Source organism: Narcine bancroftii, chromosome 2, assembly GCF_036971445.1.
Source record: "Narcine bancroftii isolate sNarBan1 chromosome 2, sNarBan1.hap1, whole genome shotgun sequence".
Lineage (NCBI taxonomy): Eukaryota > Metazoa > Chordata > Chondrichthyes > Torpediniformes > Narcinidae > Narcine > Narcine bancroftii.
The window spans coordinates 301,760,538-301,784,243 of NC_091470.1; the positions used below are offsets into that span (position 1 = coordinate 301,760,538).

At 40.0% G+C, this 23,706-nt stretch overlaps 1 protein-coding gene across 2 annotated transcripts in view; it reads left to right on the forward strand.

The window, feature by feature from the left end:
• Positions 1–23,706, forward strand: part of st18 (ST18 C2H2C-type zinc finger transcription factor) — a 184,293-nt gene that overhangs the window by 158,243 nt on the left and 2,344 nt on the right. For both annotated transcript variants that reach the window (XM_069921506.1, XM_069921507.1), the window contains 7 exons: positions 3,082–3,150; positions 5,030–5,092; positions 5,184–5,267; positions 9,874–10,095; positions 10,945–11,036; positions 20,694–20,797; positions 21,144–21,287. In XM_069921506.1, the coding sequence (XP_069777607.1) occupies positions 3,082–3,150; positions 5,030–5,092; positions 5,184–5,267; positions 9,874–10,095; positions 10,945–11,036; positions 20,694–20,797; positions 21,144–21,287 (778 nt within the window). The remainder of the gene's footprint in view (positions 1–3,081; positions 3,151–5,029; positions 5,093–5,183; positions 5,268–9,873; positions 10,096–10,944; positions 11,037–20,693; positions 20,798–21,143; positions 21,288–23,706) is intronic.

Sequence of the window (23,706 nt, forward strand, 5' to 3'; positions counted from 1 at the left end):
AAACAGGACAATTGTGCCACAATAAGTCGAGCCATGCAAGGTATTGAGAAAAGTAGTTAAAGTACCACCTTTTGCCAGTGAAAGATCTAAGAGTTTGACAATAACAAGAAAGAGACTGTCCTTTAATCTTTTTTTTAATTTAGGCATTCAGCACGATAACGGGCCATTTCAGCCCGCAAGTCCGTGCTGCCCAATTTCCACCCAATTAACCTACACCCCTGGTATCTTTTGAACAGTGAGAGGAATCCAGAGTCCCCAGGGAAAACCCACGCAGACACGGGGAGAACGTACAAACTCTTTATAAACAGCATGGGATTCAAACCCCAGTCCCGATCGCTGGCACTGTAAAGGCATTGTGCTAACCGCTACGCCAACCTTGCCACCCGTCGGAAATGCTGTGGGAATCTGAATGAATCTGAAGGTTCAAGCATGTATCTAATGCTCAATGGAAAGGGTAAAAGCTGGATGGGGGCTGAGGGAGAGGAGAAGGGATTATGACCAACACGGGAGAAGCCCTTTGATATTTTGGCTTGTTTCCCAGGACAGTGGGAGGTGCAGATTTGTCAAATAAAGTGAGCACTGACATTTATTGACTGAAGCACGAAAACTGCAGATGCTGTGACTATAGTAAAAACACAGAAATGCTGGAGGAACTCAACAGATCTCGCAGCATCTATAGGACGTAAAGATATATTACCCATATTTCAGGTCTACGCCTTAAGTGCCTTGAAGAAGGACTCAGGCCTACGCATTATCAATAGATAAGATGCAAGAATGATGAGGGGCTCCGACCAGAAACTTCATCTCTTCTTCTTCTCCCACTGATACTGCTCAACCTACTGAGTTGCTCCAAGCAGATTGTTTCTGCTCCAGATTCCAGCATCTGCTGTCTCAAATGTGTCTCTAATTTAACTTTAGTTTTGTGTGCAGCACATTTTGTTTTCTGCTACTCATGTTCTTAGTCAGGAGTGTGGTTAACTATATCCTGAATCATCACATTGTAAAAATAATTTGTAAAAAAAATAAGCATTATTTCTGCATTATGCAAAGTGTCAGGATCTGTAATTTAAAAAAAAATTGAACATTAGTTTGCATTCTAAATTAAATACTGCTCTCTTGTAAACTGTGTTCTCAAAATGTCTGAAGTATGAGTTGTGCTTATCTAACAATGCAATTATATCACATGTTTCCAATTTCAAAAAGAAAAACACCATTTCCCTTTCAAGCATAATAATGACAGCAGCAAATTTCCAACAAAACTGGGCATAAATATGAAGAAATACAGGACATGAGAAATCCCACGACACAACCATTCATTCACTCCACCCCAAACACTCAGTAGCAGCAGTGATTTCCATCCAGAGATGAATGCAACGAGTCACCAAGACTCCTTGCATAGCACCTTCCAAACCCACAACCTCTTCTGCCAAGAAGAACAAGGGTGGCAAGGTCAACACTACCACCTGAACGTTGGCCTCCAAGTCACACAATCTTCTAACTTGGAAATATATTGCTGATCCTTCGCTGGGTCAAAATCCTGGAACTTCTTCATGCATTTATTGGATTTACCACAACTCAAAGGACTGCAGCTATTCAAGAAAGCAACCCACCATGCAGTCTCAAAGGAAATTAGGGATGCGTTATTAAATGCTGGTTTAGCTGTGTAGCTCACATCTCTTGAATGAATAATAATAATCCAAGGTTCTCAAGGCTATCTCCTCCACTCCAATCATTTTACAAGCAAACTAGATTATCAGATGTTTTCTTCTGAATATGCATTATTTGGTCCCTTTTCAAATATATTTGGCCATTTTTGTCAATGTGATGATGTAATTTACATGAGATTGTCAAACATTTGTGATTGTTATTGATGAATTTGAAATTATTAAACTTCCAATATGATAAAGTTCAAATTTACATTTCCCATGTTAAAAAAATTCCTGCCAACCAGAAATTTCAAAGCATTGACTTTTTCTGAATATTTCAATGTTAGTTTCTGTTAAGATTTAAACCCAATTATATAAATTGCACAAGGAAATTGAATAATGTTAAACAGCAAGTGTCTGCAGACGCTGTGATTGTAGTGCAATACACACAAGTGCTGGAGAAACAGCAGATCACACAGTATCTAGGAAGCAAAGGGATGTAACCATTACTTTGGGTCTGTGCCCTTCATCAAGGTATGAGCAAAAAAGCAGGCAGGCATCTGAATTGAGAGGAGAAGAGGGAAGAAAGGGCAGAGGGAGGTGCATAGACCACAGGCAAGAGGCCATAGGTGGATGTGGGTGGGAGGGCAGAAGAGAAAGAAATATCAGAAAAGAAATGGGGAGAAGGTGGTGGGGAGCTGAAGGAAATAAGACAGGGGGATAGGGAAAGAGAAAGAAACAGCGAAGGGGCCTATCAGAAAATGGAGGTCAATATTAATGGCATCTGGTTGGAGAGAGCCCAGACAGAATATCAGCCACCCAGAGATATAATTTGTTCTTGCTGCTGCCATCAAGAAAGAAGTATAGGTGCCACAAAACTTGTAACACCAAGTTCAAGAACCCATCCACCATCATACACCTCAACATTAAACTCAATCAGAGACTTATTTAAGGAGTCTTACTTTCCACATTATTTATTATTAAATATTTATTTTCTGCATGGCACTATCAGTTTACATTTCTTGTTTACATTTCTCTCTCTCTTGCATTTATTCAATATCATCACCCTTCAATACTTCAAAATGTTATGAACTACAGTCATAATTATTAACCAAAACCTCCAGCAAATGAACTACAGTCATAATTATTAACCAAAATCTCCAGCAAATGAATTTTTTTGGGAGGGGAGGAAATTTTGACAAAATTTGCTTTCCTGGTTGGGTTTTATAAATTTACATATCCAATGAAATATGGAAAACCTACTATCCAGTTATCTGATTCGATAGTCTGAATCTGAAAGCAAGATTCACTGTTAGCAGGCAAAGTTATTCTGTGAAACTACCATATACTTTTTCATGTTTTAACATTTTCACTACAGAAGCTATTAACATTTCCAGCAAAGTAAGGGAAGTAAACATTTGCTTTCTTTTTGCAGTGTGTCTGGTTGTCCTTTGGCTGACAAAAGCCTCAAGAGTCTAATGGCAGCAAACTCCCAGGAACTGAAGTATGCTCATTTATTTAACTTTCCAATATCATTCCATGTTTATTTGAAATGGCACAATACACAAAAGTGCTGGAGGAGCATATAACATAAACATCACAGAGCTGTACATGACCCTACCTTTACTCTCGTCATCCTTCTGCTCTTCTCAAATGCATAGAATACCTTATGGTTTTCCTTAATCCAACTGCTAAGGCCTTCTCAGGTCCCTTTCTAGCTCTTCTAAGTCCTTTCTCAACTCAGCAGGTTATGCAGCATCCATGGGAATTAACATTTTGGCCCCTGAGTCCTTCATGGATCAACTTTCCCTGGAAGCTGCTTGAACTTTTGAGTTCTTCAAGCACTTTTGTGTATTGTTCAAGTTCTCCAGCATCTGCAGATGTCTTGTTTAATCTCTTTCATAAATGGCAGGGTTGAATGATCGGAAGGAAACATCTTTCACTCTGTTGCAGCCAAGATTGTTTTACAAATACATCCTTAGCTCTGGCCTTCTTCAGCAGTTAAGTCTATTAATCTCAGGTGGGCAGCAAGAGATTGTTTTTTGTATTTAGTAGCATTCAAAAGGAAGGCAAAGAGTTGCCATTAGTTTTGCCCAGAATCCCTTACAGTAAGAGAGAAAGAGAAGCAAAAGAGAGTCCCTTCAGAGTCACTGAGTGTCACTTCTAGCTCTTCCACAGCCTCTGCAGCCACACAAACTCATGTTCAATCCATCAGCAACCCGAACTCCAGATCCAAACCTCCAATATGATCAAGAAGTCTCCAGTGCCCGAGGCCTGCAGGAGCCCTTGCAATCCTCAGCACCCTTTTGAATCCTGTCAACAATGGTATAAGAAACACTAAATTAAGAATTGGAAGAAGCAAGGTTATCCACATTTTTTTACATTTATATTTGTCAACTTACCTGTATTTTTGAGGGAGTTACAGTATGAATAGAGATTAAATCGCAGTAAAAGAGAGCAAACAGGATAAAAATTAGCCAAAGGTCTTTCTGCATTATTTCATGACAGTTTTCAAAAATAGGATGTTAAAAATATACATCGAGGCACACATTTGTAAAATGTGAAATATGAGATTAGTGATTTTGGTTGACGAACTGTTACTAGAAACACCTTTTCACTACAGATGCTGGTTTGCTTTATTGATACATTAATTGTAGCCAGTCATAACTCACATGGCAAATGGATTAAATCCAAATCAACCCTAAATTCATTGGACTATATTAGCACTCGGTAATGGTGTTCAAATCCTTTCAATTTTGACATAGATATTTGTCCCTACTGCATCAAAATAGCAAAACCTTTGTAAAATAACTGAGAAAGTAGGTTTTCAAGGAATAAATGTGTTCAATGGGAATGCCATCTCCAGTGAATAAATTTTTGGTTCTCATAATAATAACCAATTTCAATCACCTACTTTTTTCCTTCTCTGGTCTTGCTATTCCTAACAGCTAAAATGTTTTCATGAAATAAAGCAAACACCATTATTTTAAATATGCATTAATCCCAAATATGTATTAATCTACATTTCTATTCCTGCAGTAAACTTCTGTCTCACATGCCTATTAACACTATCCAGGAAATTAATCTTTAATTCCAAATTCAGAGTTTGTTATCAGGATGACACCTTACATAAAATGTAACAGAGCTGCAGGTTCCTTCAAGGCCTCCTGAAACCAAACTATGCAACAAGTTACACCAATTCTTCAATTTCCTACGTGACTTCTTGATTGTGGGAAAGTCAATATAATTTTTATGATATTTGTGTTTTTTGCAATCAGCTAGAGAATCTTTTTATTGTTGTATCAAAAAAAACGCTAAAAATCAGGTCAACTTTATTGCAAATGCAGCTTTTCTCAGCATTTTTTATTATTTTCTTACATTAGGTGTCCAACTCCTGGTTGTGATGGCTCTGGTCATGTGACTGGAAACTATGCTTCACACAGAAGGTGAGATTGGTAGTAAGCTAACAGAAATAAGAGCAGCAATTTAAACATCTGCTCCTTGCTTTATGAGTGCACAATCAATTTTATCTTGCAGCCTTTCTGGATGCCCACGAGCTAAAAAAGGTGGAATTAAGCTAACGCCCAATAAAGATGACAAAGAAGACTCAGAGTTAGTGAGGTAAGATTAGGAGTAACATGCCATTTATTTAAAAGTACTTCCATTTGATAATAAACTTGGTATCAGTTTCTGAAGTTAAAACAGTTTATTTATGGGAATTAGTCACCAGTTGATATATCAGTATATATTGCAGGGAAGCAATAAGCAAAACTCTGTACATAATGACATAAATTTGGATGTAAAGTTTGGGCATCCCATGTGTTTTCATTTCTGTGATCAAGTTTTCTCACATTCATTCAGTGGGTGTTCCTGTTAATAGGTTTTTCAAATGGCCTATTTCCTTACCACAAAGGAGGCCATTAAGCCCATCAAGGCCATGCTAGTTCCCAGAGAAATCTACCTTTTCTATTCCTGCAGTAAACTTCTGTCTCACATACCTATTAACAACCCCCAGTTCACTATCACCATCGCCCACCTGCAGTAAGGATCATTTACAGCAGCTTCTTAATCTAGCAACTAGCCCTAGGAAATGGGAGGAAACTGATGGATGAGAGAAAAATGACAGTGATCAGAGGGTGAACCCAAAATTACACTCATGTTATTCAAGTCCCACTTCTGAGAATGGAGCACACAAAATAGTTGAATACTTTGCAGCATTGCTGGAGGTATGATTTTTCTCATTGAAACCTTAAACTAAGGGACCATCTCTTAGATTTAATTAATGCTGAATATCCCAATGCATTTCTTTCACAGAAAATCAAACAGTTCCCCCCAGTGTCTCCCAACTAACACCATTATTGCATCATTCATTGTGGAATCTTGCTCTGTATAAATTGTCTGCTGTGTTTGCTGTAGGAGAATAGTGGCTGGATTCAGAAGTATTCTACTAAGTATAAATCACTTTGAAATGATCTGTGGCTGAGATATGCATGAGACGAACATCGTGCACTGTAGCCCCCTGTGCTGTTACGTACTTCTCTATGTTCTATTTGGACTACCTTTGTGTAAAAGGCGCAGAGGGATTGTAATTTTAAAGTTCACGCAGGGGAGCTGTTTCCAGCTAGGTTTGTAGTCAATCCTGCGAGGGAAAGGGAATTCTGGAACCAATCTGATTGTGTGTGTGAAATATGTGAGTGAAAGCCGGTATTATTAAAATCTTGCTATATTTAGGACAAGCTCAACATCTTGTCAACATCTAAAACTTCAGTCCCAATCAGGCACAGTAGTCCAAATGAAGGGAGATGCCTCAACAAGTGTATCAATAGATTCAGCTATCTGAGGCCATCCCTTAAACTTAACTTAATCAAAATAAAATAGCATAGTCCAATTTCATCACCAAAGAATTTGAGGGTCACTTCAAATTTGGTAATCAAAATTAAGGTAGAGAATGAGAAGTGGTACTTCTATCTACCCCGAGAGTCCTCATCTGTGATTCTCACTGGAGTTTACATCACTCCCGATGCCAATCACAAGCAGGCACTTGTGGAGCTGTATGCTGTGGTCAGTGAATTGGCCCAGCCCGATGCACTACAAATCTTAGTTGGTGACTTTAACCAGGCCTTTGTCAAGAAAGCCCTGTTTAACTACCACCAGTATGTAACCAGAAGTCCCAGAACACTTGATCACTGCTGCATCAAGATAAGGAAGACCTTTCCTGAGACTACTCTTTGGCAAGTCTGATCACCTGGTTGTGCTCCTTCTCCCTTCATACAGACAGAGCCTAAAAGATGAGGTTCCAGAGGTCAGGACATCTAGAAAGTGGTTGAAGGAAACTGAAGAATGGGTTCAGAACTTCCTTGGTCAGTGGACTGAGCGGTATTCAAGATCTCTGCTGAGAATCTGAACGAGTACACCAAGTCTGTCACACACTTTATCAAAACAGCTGTGGATGAGTGTGTCCCCATTAAATCATTCATGGTTTTCTCCATCCAGAAGCCCTGGATGAACCATGAAATCCAGAACCTGTGAGCCAGATCACAGGCATTTAAGTCCAGAGGTCCAGATCAGTACAGCAGAAGCAGCTATGACCTGTGGAAAACTATCTCCCAGGTGAAGTGGAAATTCTGCACGAAAATAAAAAAATAAAATAAAGGACACCCAACAGCTGTGGCAGGGCCTAAATGCCATAACCAAATCCGGTAAAGTAGCAGACGGCAAAGCTTCTCTCCCACAGGAACTCAATGCCTTCTTCACCCAATTTGACGACAGTAACAGTGAAGAACCACCCCTCCACACCTCCACATCCCTTGACAATCCCACCCTGTCTGTATCTGAGGTGACGTGTGTACTGCCTTCAGGAGAGGGAATCTTTTATCTTCATTATTTTAATATAATAGCCTAATAATGGGTTTGACATGGTTGTATACATCACATTTATTACTAGATGGAGTTATTACAAATAACCCTTAATGTAGATATGCAAATTTTATTAACTACTCATTTTTTCCCTCTCCTGTCATGTATTTGCTTGTATACAATTGATTCATTGTGTAATCATCATTTATTATGTTTGGTCAATAAAATGTAAACTCAATAAAATATATTTAAAAAAAAAGAAAGGAGAATGAATCTGAGGAAAGCATCCAGCCCAGACAGAGCACCTGTCAGAGTATTAAAGATTTGTGCTGACCAACTTACCAAGGTATTCACAAATACCTCAATGCCTCACTCTGGCAGGGTGTGGTACCCACCTGTTTCAAGCAGGTGTCAATCATACCGGTGCCCAAGAAGAGTGTAATAACTTGCCTTAATGACTATTGGCCAGTAGCACTTACATCAACAGTGATAAAGAGTTTTGAAAGGCTGGTGTTGAAGCAAATCAGCTCCTGTCTGAGTATTGATGCAAATGCATTCCAGTTCATCTATCATAGTAACAAGTCTATGGCAGATGCCATCTTATTGGCCATACACAAAGCCCTGGAAAATCTGGACAACAAAGATACATACATCAGGATGGTCTTTATCGACTACAGTTCTGCATTTAACACAATCATCCCCTCAAAACTGATCTGCAAACTCCAAGACCTGGGACTCAACACACAGTGTAATTAGATCATGGATTTCCTCACCTCCAGACCACAATCAGTGAAGATTGGGAAGAATTTCTCCTCAACAATCTCCATCAGTACTGAAAACACCACAGGGCTATGATCTTAACCCTCTGCTCCACTTACTTCACACCTATGACCGTTTTCGATATGACAGTAACAAATTTGTCGACTATACCACATTAGTGGATTGTATAAAATAAGGGGATCAGTCAACATACAGGATGGAGATTAAAAACTTGGTGAATGGTGCACCCACAGCAGTCTTGCACTCAATGTCACCAAAACTAAGAAGCTGATTGTTGACTTTAGGAAAGAAAAGCCAGAGGGATACAATCCAGCGATTATTGGGGGATCAGAGATGGAGAGGGTGAGCAAATTTAGGTTCTTGGGGTTCACTATCTCAGAAGATCTTTCCTGGACCCAACACACCAATGGCATTGTGAAGAAAGCATATCAGTGCTTCTACTTCCTCAGGAGTTTGCGGAGGTTTGGTGCCACACAAGAAACCCTGGCAAATTTCTACAAAAGTTTGGTGGAAAGTGTGCTGACCAGCTGCAACACAGTCTGGTATGGGAACTCCAATGCCCCTGAGCGTAAAGCTCTATGAAAGGTAGCGGACATCACCCAGGACATCACTACTGAGCACACCTACAGGGACCACTGCTGTCAGAGGCCAGCAGCAATCATCAAAGACCCACACCATCCAGTGCAAGCTCTGTTCTCACTGCTGCTATCAAGAAAAAGATACAGGTGTCACAAGACTCACATGACCAGGTTCAAGAACAGCTGCTATCCCTCCACCATCAGACTCAATGACAAATTCAATTAGAGACTCATTTAAAGTCTCTCACTTGTGCACTTTATTGATTTTCTTTTGTTCTCTCTGTATTGCACAGTTTGTTTACATTCATTATCTGTTTACAGTTATTTATTTGTTTACATGGTTTATGCTTTGTACAGTTTATTTTTTTGCACTATCAATTAGTGGTAATTCTACCTTGCCTACAGGAAGAAGGAATCTCAGGGTTGTACATGATGCCATGTATCTACTCTGACAATAAATTTGAAATCTGAATCTGAAAATCTGAAATCTGATCTTGTGTAGAAATTGAGGCTATGATGACCTTGCACTCCTGCTTGAGTAGCCGACAGTGTTAGCTTCTGAAATGTGGCATGGTAAGTTTCACTGCATTTGAGATAGATTTGGCAATGAATTAAGTGAATGTGCCATGTGTTCTTGGCAGTCCTAAAATCAATTATTATTTCTCTTGCACCTATTAGCAATACATACAAAGTGTTCCATGGCAACTGAACATTTAGTGCAATATTATTTAAATCAAGTACATCACAAAATGGAGAATGTCACCCAGAGCAAAAACAAACTGTTGGAAGAAATTGGGTCAAGATCCAAAATGTCGACAGTTCCTTCCCTTTAACACTCTGCCCCTGGATGTTGCTTGACCCACTGAATTCCTCCAGTGGTTTGTTTTTTGCTCCAGATGATAGCATCTCCAATCTCTGCACTGGCATAATTAATAAAGTCACTTTTAGCTGACAACACAATTGACTAATCATTGATAATGTGGTTTACAGTGCAGTGCCTTTATCTGTTTAAGGTGCCCCGTGATCGGTTGCGATGGGCAGGGTCACATATCTGGCAAGTACTCATCACATCGAAGTGCATCAGGATGCCCTTTAGCTGCAAAAAGACAAAAGGAGGCTTCATTGAATGGATTCCATTTCCCATGGAAATCTGGCAAGGCTGAAGGTACAACCTGTCCAACTCCAGGCTGTGATGGATCCGGTCACATCAATGGGAGTTTTGTCACCCACAGAAGGTTAGTATGGAATTATTTTTCTTCTTATCCGTGTGGTACAAGTTCTCTGTCATTGCAGCTGCATTTGTGGTTACAAGGCCGAGGCTGCATGATACATTTAAATCTAAATTAACTTTGTCTGTTTCCATTGATCTTAAAACTTGTTTTTAATTTGTAATATTGCCAAAAATGATCACAGTAAATGAATTTAAATTATGCATTTTATTTGTTTAGTAACTTAGCGATGTGTTAAAATACAGATCAACGGGGAAAATGAGACAGATAACAAGAGGTAAAGGAGAACAATAGTGATCTCAGAGGGGATATAATTCATGATTGCTATTCTTTTCCTTTGAGCACATTGTATTCTCGTGCTAAATCCCTTTGTTAACTTAAAAAAATACCTATTTCCTTCAATCTGTCAGCCAGTAGACCTGGTCCATTTTAGTTGAACTTAAATGCACCTATTATTTACTATTTGCTTTATTCTAATGAAAGAATAGAAATTACTGTTGCTGGTAATAGATGTTCCTGTAATAGCTCAGTTAATTTGTTTCATAAAAGCATCAGCTAAGGGAATATCACACAAATACGTCAACCAATTGTCATTTGTTTATCCCTATGGTAATTTCTATCTTTAAGTGACTGTAAATTGATTTGCAGTTGGCATCGTTGACACCTTCTGAAAAAAGGCATGTGTCCCATAATTGAAATCATTGCTTGATTCACAGATACTTATGTATCTGCACCATATTATTCAGTACTTCAATATATATTTGCACAGATCCTTTAGTAGCTGTACTGCACTGAATTTGTTCCTTGAAACACAGTTACGAAATTATCATTCTCTTCCTGTTTTTATATTTTCAGTTTGTCTGGCTGCCCCCGAGCTTCCTTAGCACTGAAGAAAAATAAACTGCCAGGTGATGAAATGATGACCATCAAGCTCAGGGCAAGTAGCGGTAAGAACACAATTGGAAGACTTCAAACAATCTAATTAAAATAATTTTGTGTGTACTGAGATTATTTACCTCTTTATCTTGGTGACATACATTGGGTCCCATTCCCATCTAGCAGTAATAAATAAATTCCTTCTACCCTTCAACTTCCTGTGGGTTCTTCCACACACTTACCTTATTGAATTTTGCAACACTTTTATATTTTTCAGAAAATGATTTTTAATCCATATCATAATTCATTTTATTCATGGAGTCCTAAAACATGGAAATGTGCCCTTTGGCCATTCGAGTTCAAACCAACCATCCAACACCCATATCCACTAATTCTACGCTGTTCCTATTTTATTCTCGCCACTTGCCCATCAACAAGGGGTGGCAGATATCGTAATGCTGTTAAAGCGGCAATGCTCCCTGTTTAAATCTGGCGGTATATGGAAGTACGTTCTCCTCACGTTTGCACGTGTTTCCTCCAGCTGCTCTAGTTACCTCCCACTATTCAAAACATACCAAGTGTGTAGGTCTATTGGGTGTAATTGGGCAGCATGGGCTTGTGGGCCAAAAGTGGCTGTTACCATGCTGTATGGCTAAAGTTAAAAAAACTCCCCAGATTCTGCTCCTCACAATATATTGAGGCAATTTACAGTGGCTAATTAACTACCAGCCTGCGCACTTTAGGGATATGGAATTAATGTAGAGCAGAGAAACTCATGTGGCCAAAGGCAGAACCAACCATTGAACCATAGAACATTACAGCACAGAAACTTCTAGAGTGTGCTGGACCATTTTTTTTTGCTTTTTTTTTGCTTTGTTCCACTGACCTGCACTGAATCCACAGCCCTCTATACCTCTCCAACCCATGTATCTGTCCAAATTCTTCTCAAATGTTAAAATTGAGCCCACATTCAGCACTTCATCAGAGAGCTCATTCCATACTCTTACCACTCTCTGATGAAGTTGCCCCTTATGCTCCCCCTAAATTTTTCCCCTTTCACTCTTAAGCCATGTCTTCTGATTTGTATCGCATCTACCCTCAGTCCAAAAAGCCTATCTACATTTACTCTGACTATCCCCCTCATAATTTTAAATACCTCTATCAAATCTCCCCTCATCCTTCTATGATCCAGGGAATAAAGTCCTAACCTGCTTAACCTTTCCTTGTAACTCAGTTACCGAAGTCCAGGCAACATCCTAGTAAATTGTCACTGCATTCTTTCTATCTAATTGATATCTTTCCAGTAGTTAGATGACCAAAACTGCACACAATACTCCAGATTTGGCTTCATTAATCCTTTATCCGGAACCCTTGGGGGACAGTGTGTTCCGAATTTTGGATTTTTCTGGATTTCAGAACAAAATCCATCTGCCCCAGATTTAAACCCACCCGAATTGTCCTGCCATATACACCCCCTTTCAGTTGCGCTGTCATCTCTCCCCCCCGCCCACCCGAGTCGCACTGCCGTCTCTCGCCCCCTGCCCACCTGAGTCGTGCTGCCAACTCACCCTGCCTGCCTGCCCGAGTCATGCTGCCTTCTCTCTCATCCCCCGCCTGCCTGAGTTGCACTGCTGTCTCTCTCCCCCCCACCCACCCGAGTCATGCTGCCATCTCTCTCTCCTCCCCCACCCACCCAAGTTGCTGCTGCTGTCTCTTTTCCCCCTCACCCACCTGAGTCGCACTGTCGTCTCTCTCTCCTTAACCCCACCCACCCGAGTCGTGCTGCTGTCTCCACCCCTCCACCCTGCACAACCTAGTCACACTGCTCTTTCTCTCCCTCTCCCTTTGCTGTACCAGCACCAGGAAAAAAAATGCCAGTTTTTGGAGCTTTCCGGATTTTAGATATCTGCATAAAGGATTGTGTTCCTGTACAACTTCACCATAAAACCCAACTCCTATTCTCAATACTTTGATTTATGAAGGCCAATATGCCAAAAGCTCTCTTTACAACCCTTTCAACACTTTCAGGGAATTATGTATCTGTATTGCCAGATCCCTCTGTTCTACCACACTCTTCAAAGCCCAACCATTTACCATGTATGTCCTTTCTTGGTTGGTCATTATAAAATGCAACACCTCACACTTCTCTGCATTAAATTTCATTTGCCATTTTTCAGCCCATTTTTTTCCAATCTGGTCCAGATCCCTCTACAAGCTTTGAAAACCTTCTTTGCTGTCCAAAACACCTCCAATCTTAGTGTCATCTGCAAACTTGCTGATCTAATTTAGCACATTAACATCCAGATCCTTGATATAGATGACAAACAACAATGGTCCAGCACCGATCCCTTAGGCACATCACAAGTCACAGGTCTCTAGACTGAGAAGCAATCATCCACTACTACTCGCTGGCTTCTCTTGTCCAGGCAATGTCAAATCAAGATCACTACTTCACCATGAATACTTAGCATCTGAACCTTGCTGACTAATATTCCATGTGAGAATTTGTCAAAGGCCTTATAAAGTCCATGTTGACATGCAGTGCCTTCAGCAATTTTCGTGGTACCCTCCTGACTAACCTCCTATGTGGGACCTTGAGAAAGTCCTTACAAACATCCATGTAGACATCCAGAGCCTTTCCTTCATCAACATTCCTGGTAATCTCCACAGAAAACTCCATAAGGTTAGTTAAACATGACCAAACATGCATCAAGCCATGAATATATCCCTAATCAGTTTCTGGCTATCCAAATTACTGTATATCCGATCTGTTAGAACATCTTCCAATTATTTACCTACTGCTAACATCAGACTCACTGGCTTATAATTTCCAGGGTTACTTTTGGAGCCATTTTTAAACAATGGGACTACCATCCAATCCTCCAGCAGCACACCTGCTTCAAATATTTCTGCCAGAGCCTCTGCAATTTCAACACTAGCCTCCCTCAAGGTCTGAGGGAATATCTTGTCAGGCACTTGGGATTTATCCACTCTTATTTGCTCTACAAAGACAGCACCTCAGGCCAGGATTAAACCCAGATTATTGGAGGTGTAAGGCAGCAGCTGTACAGTTCTAACATTGTATCATCATTTTTGAATATTTTATTTTGAGAACCTTCAATCAAAATTCAGTCAAAATGAAGAATAATCAAAAAGAAAAAAATCAATATCCATAAATATTAACAAAATAATACAAATATCAATTTGCATGTCGATATTTTAAAAAGTGAGAAAAAAGAAGAGTTAACATGTGATTCAACAATTATAAAGAAAGAAAAAAATTCCAATACTACAAAAATTAAAATTCAACGTCCATTTTGAACCAGAGGGAGAAAAAGATAATAGAAAAATAACAGAAAAAGTAGAACAAAATAAGAGGAATCCTCCCAAACACCACCCCCCCAAAAAAAATTAGAAAAGAAAAAAAAAGTAAGAAAAGAGAAAGAATAAGAAAAAGAAAAGATTAGCCACACTGAGGATAAACCCCACTCCCATCAAAGGACAAATAGTGTCACAAGAAACAGGGGGTGTGGGGATTCATTAAAATTTATCCTGATGCACTTTAGATATGAATTCCATATTCTTAAAAATATCTCCTACCTGTTTCTGAGGTTATTGGTGATCTTCTCCAGGGGAACACAATGATGCATTTCTATCTTCCAGCGGGCTGAACCTAGTTGGGAATCAGATTTCCAAGTAACTGGTATGCATTTCTTAGTCACTACTGAAGTGAGCTTAACAAATTTTAATTGATGTTTCGACCGCCTCATTTTAGGTCTTACGTATTCTAAATTCCCCAATAAAAATAAGTCAGTTGCCAAAGGGTATCAAATTCCAGTAATTATTTTTTTTCCCCTGGAGATTACCCAAATATTCCCAGAAAGGCCTCACTTTAGGGCATGACCAGGTTGAATACAAGAAAGTACCTATTTCTTGAGCACATCAAAAAACTTGGTCTGATATTTCCAATTTCAATTTATGTAACTTTTATGCAGTAAGGTATAGCTGATGCAAGAAATAATATTGCACCAGCCGATACCTTACATTAATCATGCTGATCATGTTGTCCTGACATGTCGGACCAGCAAAATGGATAAATTTCAATACCCAAATCTGATTCCCACCTTTGACTTGATTTATCAAGCACTTATTTAGGGGTTCCTGCTTACACATTCTGTAATCCTTGATTCTATGTTGTATTAGCCCCCCCCCCCCCCCCCATAGGTAAATGGAATGGTGGGTAATAAAGAGATAATAATTACAACAACAGATTCATTTATAAAGCTCTGTAAAGAACAATATCCTGGCGGAATTCACTGAAATGGAATTAGAAAACATTATAATGCAAGCCAAGGAATGAGACTCTGGACGCTAACTAAAATCCAAATGACTTATCCTTGCTAAGCTGAGTTCAAAAGCAACTGTTAAAGTAAAGAAAATAAATTGAAAATTAAAAAAAAACAGAACATTTTGGAGTGCAATCAAAGTCCATGAAAAATTACTGAGGCCTCCCATGGAAATGGAACACCAAAGGCATATGTGTTCCAAAGCTGAGAGTGAATGCTTCCCTAACTTGGGTGGTTCATTTCTGAGACAAAAGGTCTCACCAAAGACTAGAAGTTGCCAATCAGCAATGATGGGGAAATGACTAAGGAATAAGAAGAAGAAAACCAGTCCAAGCAGGGCTCTGTTGCTTTGCTTTTTTGTGTGCTGCATGCTTTTTAATTTTTTTCACAATTTTAAATAATACAATGGTGTCTGTATTGGCATCACTGACACTCTCTGAAGAAAGGTACACGTCCGTTAATTAAAATAATTCTGAAACATGAATTACCCAATCCAGTAAATTTCTGAAACATGTGAATTGGTTGAACATATTAAGCTCTTTTAAGCTGCAGCACCTGGTTAGTCCTCTTGGGACCCAGGTGCAAATACTGGGGCAAAATTGCTGGAAGCACCTTTTAAACTGCAGGGGGTTCAACCCATTAAATCTCCAACCTGACGATTTAAGGGGGATCCTACCCCCAGGATGACACGGTAAGTGATGCTTCACTTCTTACGGGAACTATCGGTAAGTCTCCCCAGCACCCTCACTGGCCGTGAGTCACCACCCCCATTAGTCACTACCCACCATAAGTCACCACCCACTGTCAATCACCACCCCCTCAGTCAGTCACCCTCCTCCTTCAGTCACCACCCCCATCATCAATCGACATGCACCCCATCAATCACACCCCCCCCAGCTATGACCCACTGGCACGAACATTGAGCTATCGCTATGAACCAAAGTGGCGTTTGCAGCAGCGGCAGTTTGTGGTCCTTCCACTCCCCCCCCACCCCCGCGGCAGTGACCTCTCCCCCTCCGCAGCAGCAACCCCTCTCCACCCATGGCAGTGACCTCTCTCTCCCACTGCGGCAATGACCCCTCTCTCCCCCCACCCCCCCGATCGCGCACTTCAGCCATATTGAGTTAACAACCGTCTGGAGTTTATTCTTGTCCTGAGATTTGGTGCCTCCATACCAGGCAGTGATGCTACCAGCCAGAATGCTCTCCATGGTACACCTGTAGAAGTTTATGAGAGTTTTCGATGACATACTGAATCTCCTCAGACATCTCGCAAAGTACAGTTGTTGGCGAGCCTTCTTTGTGATTGATTAACATGGAGGCTCCAGGAAAGGTCTTCAAAGATGTTGACACCCAGGAATTTGAAGTTCTTGACTCTCTCCACTACTGAGTCCTTGATGAGGACTGGGTCATGTTCCCCTGACTTCTTCCTGAAATCCACAATCATCTCCTTGGTTTTGCTGACTTTGAGCGCAAGGTTGTTGTCGTTACACCATTCAATGAGCTGATCTATATCCATCCTGTACGCTTCCTCATTGCCATTTGTGATTCTTCCAACAACTCTAGTGTCATCAGCAAACTTATAGATTGCATTGGAATTGTGCCTGGCCACACACTCGTGGGTGTATAACAAGTAGAGCAGAGAGCTAAGCACGCATCCTTGGGGTGCGCCTGTGTTGATGATTATTGAGAATGAGACGTTGTTTCCAATTCGTATGGATTGTGGTCTTCCAATGAGAAAGTCAAGGATCCAGTTGCAGAGGGGGGTGCAGAGGCCAGGTATTTGTAGCTTCTTGACCAGCACTGAGGGAATAATGGTATTGAAGGCCAAGCAGAAGTCTTGGAAGAGCAGGGTCAGCGCCAGAACATGTTTGCGGGGGGGGGGGGGGGTGGGGATGAGTGGCACAGTGCAACGCTCATAAACTTGCTCATGGGAGGGGGTGCTGTTGGATCATCATCCACCCCTCTGATGTTGGTGACAAGATCACTGCTTTTAAAGCGTTAAGTGTCACTAGACGTTAGTAATGCTTGACACACGCTAGAGATGTGGCTGGAGCTGGTTGGAGGGTCATTAGTGTGTGTCAAGCTGGATACTAGGGATGCTTGATGCATGCTAGTGATACCGAAGAAGATGGGGACGGGTCACATGGCAAGCAATGGCCACGACTGTATGGGGGGGGGGGCACAGCACCTCACTTGAGGGTGCAATGCCTGTGAATGTTTCCCCTTAGCACCAACCCTGAGGAAGAGCAGCTGAATCACTGTTTTCAAGGTGATCCAGAGCTGAGTGGAATGCCAGCAATATTATGTCTCCCGTGGAACGATTGCATCGATTGGTGAATTCCATTGGTCCAGATCTTTACTTAAGTACATGTTCATTCTGGCCATGTCTAGCCTCTCAGAGCATTTCATCACAGAAGAAATTAGTGCTTCTGGGCGATAGTTCATGCTACTGTTCTTGGGTACTGAGATGATTGATACCCTTTTAAAGCTGGTGGGAACTGCTGACTGCTACAATGAGAGGTTAAAAATGTCCATGAACTTTCCAGCTAGTTGGTTGATGCATATTTTCAGTACTTTGCCAGGTACACCCTCAGGGCCGGATGCCTTGCAAGGGTTCACCCTCTTGAATGATGTTCTGATATTTCCCTCAGAGACAGATATCACAGGGACTTCAGACTTTTCAAGGATTCTAGTAGGAATTGCTTGGTTCTCCATCCTAAAGCGGGCATGGAAGGTATTCAGCTCATTGCATAATGAAACAATGCAGCCATCTATAGTATTTGCCCTTGTTTTGTAGGTTGTAATGGCCTGCACTCCCTGCCATAGCTGGCGTGAATCTTTCTCTGTCTCTAGCTTCCTCCAGAATTGTCATTTGACTGACCATTTCTACCCATTGAGTCCCTCAAGCTTCCCATTGTCTTGCATTGAGCCAAAGAATGAACAGTTTAACTGCAGGGGAGAATCTGTTCTCTTGATGGGAAAACACATGCAGATTAAAGGATCTGCTCACCACCATGCACATTTCAGTGATTTCCATACTCAAAGTTCAGATTTATTGTCACTGTACATACATGACATCACATACAATCCTAAGATTCTTTTTGCTGTGGGAAAGACGTAATTACCACTTACTAGTAGTGCCAAAAACTGTACCCAAAAGGATACATATACATGTAAACATATAAAAGAATTTAAACAAAATGACTGTACAATACAGAGAGAGAAAAAAAGGTGTAGTACCTAAAAATATCTACATTAACATACAGACAATTCATCCTTAGTGCCTGGTAATGGGTGTGCATTCTGAAGCAAGGAGTTTGCACAGCTCCAACTTCATGATGCCTTTTGTATGATTGACTAGGGATGATTTTCTTAACAATATTCTCCATAGAGATTGCCTTCTACAGGTTATACCTGGACTTCTTTTAAAGATCTTGATACCTGGCCTTAAAAACCCTTGTTCTCGCCCTCAGCTGTTATTTTTGCATGGCCATGCATACATTCATGCAGGTCTTGATGAAGTCAGTTACACCTGTTGCATATTCATTCAAGTCTATTGATGAGTTCTTGAATATGTTCCAGTCCACCAGTTCAAAGCAGTCCTGCAGACGCTCTTCCATCTCCCTCGACCACACCTTCATCACTGGTGCTGTGGTCTTCAGTCTCTGCTTGTAAGCTGGGAGTAGAAGTATAGCCAGTGATCAGACTTGCCGAAGTACAGTCGTGGTATGGCTTCGTTGGCATTCTTCATGGTGGTGCAGCAGTGGTTACGTGCATTGGTTCCCCTGGTCTCACATGTGACATGTTGATTGGGAAGGCATCTGGATGTGCTGTCTTCACAGTGCTCAGTCCCTCCAGTGTCAGCCTGACATTAGCCTGGGGAAGAATGTACACTACGACCAGGATGATGTCGGTGAACTCTCTCAGCAGGTAGAATGGGCGAGACTTGATTACCTCATACTGGGGGAGCAGGACCAGGACTGGGTCATGACCATTACATCTGTGCACCATGAAGAATTAATGAAGACACAAATGCTGCCTCCCCTTGTTTTTCCAGATGCAAGTTTTCGGTCAGCATGATGGAGGGTGTAGCCCTTGGGCTGCACTGTCATGTCCAGAATGTCTGTATTTAGCCATGTTCCCTCAGCACTTCCTAATGTCTCTCCAAAGTTGAAGACTGGCTTGGAGTTCATCGTTTGTTCTCCAATGACTGTATGTTGGCCAGGAGGATGGTAGGGAGTGGAGGCCTAAAGCCCCAGCATCACAGCTTGACCTGTATTCTCCCCCTCCTCCCCGCGTCCACATGGTCGGGTCTTCTTTACCTGCCTCATAGATCCATTGCTGGAGTTGTCGTGGCTGCTGGAATTGTTGTTGTACCTGCAGGAGTTGTTGTACACTTTGGGGTTGTTGTTGTATCTGGCTGAACTGTTTAAAGTCCTGCTGAGCTTTTGTTGTTCCCGCTTGAGCTTTTTAAAAGTCCCACAGAATTGTTGTTGTACTTGTATGAGCTGTTTAAAGGTCCCTTGGTCTGACAGACATTGTTGAATCTACCAATTCTTCCAGTTCTACAATCATATGACCTCCATGCTGTCAGGTAAGTTTGATTTTTAGAAGTTCTGAATGGGATTATTTGATTATTCTCATTAGAGCTGTTTGCAAAGTGTTGCCGTTGTAAGGCGCCATTTTGTATTAAACCACTTGGAGCACCCCCCTCCAATTTCTTCCTCCTCCCTCTTCTTTCTTTTCGCCTTGATATACTTGATATCACCCCTTCCTACTTCAGTTTAATAAAAAGCCTCGACTCCAAATGTTGACTGAACATTTCTACCCATTGAGTCCCTCAAGCTTCCCATTGTCTTGCATTGAGCCAAAGGATGAACAGTTTAACTGTAGGGGAGAATCTGTTCTCTTAATTGGAAAACACATGCAGATTAAAGGATCTTTTCACCACCATGCACGTTTCAGTGATTTCCATACTCAAAGTTCTGATTTATTGTCACTGTACATACACGACATCACACACAATCCTGAGATTCTTTTTGCTGCGGGAAAGATGGAATTACCACTTATTGGTAGTGCCAAAAACTGTACCCAAAAGGATACATATACATGTAAACATATAAAGAAATTTAAACAATACAGAGAGAGAAAAAAAAGGTGTAGTACCTAAAAATATCTACATTAACATACAGACAATTCATCCTTAGTGCCTGGTAATGGGCGTGCATTCTGAAGCAAGGAGTTTGCACAGCTGCAACTTCATGATGCCTTTTGTAGGATTGTCTTGGGATGATTTTCTGAACAATATTCTCCGTAGAATGTGTCTGCCACCTAGAGGTGCAAATCACAACAATTAACTTCTTGCCTTTATTTTCTGCAGGAGCTGAAAACAATGAGGAAATTGATCATTTGGATGATGAAATTAAAGAGCTGAATGAATCAAATTTAAAAATGGAAGCAGATATGATAAAACTTCAGACACAGGTAAACATGAGGCAGTACCTGAATTGAACATCACACAATAAACTATTTTTTTTTTTGCCTTTTACAGGAACTATGGATGTGGTTCATCTGAAGACAGTGATGTGCCAGATTTGACCAAATTTTTCCAATAATTTTTTTTTCCACTCTATTGACTAAATAATACCGCTTTATGATTTAGTTGATACTCACATTAAAATACTCAACTTGGCATACATCCTAGTTCTGTAGATAAAGAATGGAAAGCAACTAAGTGCTACATTGTCAATAATAAATCAAAGCTGTATTTCTGTGGAATTTGTAAAGCACCCATTCTGTAATTAAAGAAAAATTATTTCTAAATTTTTAGATTACTTCCATGGAGAGCAATTTGAAAACAATTGAGGAGGAGAATAAACTAATTGAGCAACACAATGAGAGTTTGTTAAAGGAATTAGCTGGTCTGAGTCAGGCCCTTATTAACAGCCTCGCTGACATCCAACTCCCACAAATGGTAAGCTATCAAATAAGTAAATGAAACTAAAACATTGCTGAACAGCAAAATTATTATGACTATGTGAGTATTTCTGACCCCTTAAATCAATTTTCTAACATATGCACTTTGTGATGTCTTTGGGGCATTTTAGACTCTTTTTAGAATACATATCTCCCATTCAGTTTTCCCTGAAAAAATTTTCAAAAATACACAAATAAATCTAAAATAAATGATAACTCTCTCCTGCACTTACTGCTGTTAGAAGGTACTGATAGATGGGAATTAAGCAACGGTGTTATATTGAGTTGCTATTTATTTTGGGGCTTTAATGAAATTCAGGAATTTCAGCCTTGAGGAAAATGGGAACGGAAGGCCATATCTGGAGCCACAAATAAATAAGGCACAAAGGCACTGCGCCCTGAAGGCATATTGGCAAATTTTGTTGGAAGTCCTTCTCAGAAAGATGACAGTCCAACTGAGAAGTGAAGGCCACTTTAGACTCATCTGGTATTCGCACTAAAATAATGGGGATAGAAATATTGACTTCACTATCTTGCCCACCATCCCCAGACTTATCCCCAAAATATTTAACCATCAAGGAAAAAAAGATATGTCTATTGTTGTTAGGGTTTCCAAAAGTCCCAAGAAATTCAGTTAGTGAATATTCTACAGGCTTTGGAATCTATGAAGAACAGAAACATGTAGTATGATGTTTGTATTGAATTTCCTTCTATATATAATTGTTGTATTCCTTTCCTTGTTTTTTTTTGTGATAAGCAGCAAAATGAGGTACTAGCTGCTGACTTCAAAAGAACTGCCACAAAGAATTACTAATCTATATATAGGGTAGATTTCCGTTTAGCTTGTGATAGCACATGGGTTGCTATCAAGTCTCAGTTTAAGAAGTCTCTGAGGTCCTGGGACATCTATGGATCAATCTTGCTTAGTAGGCAGTCTCATTGAAAAACACTCATTGGACAGGAAGGAACCACCACATGTCAAAAGATTTTATAAAGCATAAAATATAGATTGCCAAATGTATATATGATAGAGATAGAAGCTTAAATGTCATTCATTTTATAAGAAAACAAATATTACATAATGTTTTGAAATGTTCATCTGAGATTAGTTTGATAGGGATGTCATTCCTTAAGTAACAATTATGGCTCAGAATCCTATTAAAAGTTTATGTGCATTTTATGAAACAAATAATAATACTTTAAAAGTATTTCATGTGTAGTTTATAAAGATTTTTTTTGGTTAAATTAATTATATACCTAGATTACATTGCAGAAAGCTGCAAAGAAACTGTGAGTCATTGAAGCCTTATTTAGGATTTCCGTTTTAAATGAGGCTTCCAAAGTTGCAGTTGGTTTCACATATAATGATGGAGAACCTTGCAAAATCTAAAATTAACGTAATCACAAAATTCAAGTCATAATGTTGGTGGCATTAGAAGTAATGTAACGTAATTAATTGATTGAGAAATCAATAGGTATATGTTGTATATAGGATTATTTTACATAAATTAAGCTCATTCAAAGCAGATAAAGAGTTGAAGTAGGACTTACGTGGCATTTTAATCTCAGTTCTACCTAGAGGTAACCAATTGAAAATGAAATCACTAAATTAACCAATAAAACAATAAGAGACATACAATAGAGATTGGTATATTTATATTTTATTACTTTATTTCTTTTAATTGTTTTCATTACTGAATGTTAAAGGATATAAGCATGGTTCAACATTAGTTATGCATCATTTTTGAATGATTAAAGAGATATGAACCATAAGGCATATCTAACATTTGACAGCAGAATGTTGTACTGTATTGGCTGCAGTTTTATATCAGTGACAATATTGATTGATTGATTCTATGATCCTGGCAGGAAATTTTTGGCATTAAAGGCTGACATTTGCCTCAGTTATAGCAGTTAACTTTGTAATTTCAGTGTGAATGTGGAAGCCCAGAAACTGCAATCACTCACTCACGAACATGAGAAAATAGGAGCATGAGGAGGCCACCAGGCCCCTCAAGTTTGCCTGTCATTTAATATGATCATAGCTGACCTATGCTAGTCTCAATTCTCCTTCTGATCTAGATCCTCATAACCTCTAGTTCGTTGATCTGTCAAATATGTTCATATCACCTCCTTAACTATTATCTAATGATCAGATCTCTCCCACCTCCTGGAGCTAAGAATTACAGAAATTTCCTTATACCCGCAGTTTTCTTATTTTGCTATTGAGTTTCTTCTGCTGATGCGAACATCTCAACATCTATCTTGTCAAATCCCCCTTCAGATCATAAATATTTGGATAAGGTTATTCTCATTCTTCTTAATGCTAAGAATAGAGACCCAAACGGTCTTGTCTCCTTTTTGTTTTTCTGAGTACCCTTTGATACTTGATTTCCCATGGAATTCAGTGTGGGAGT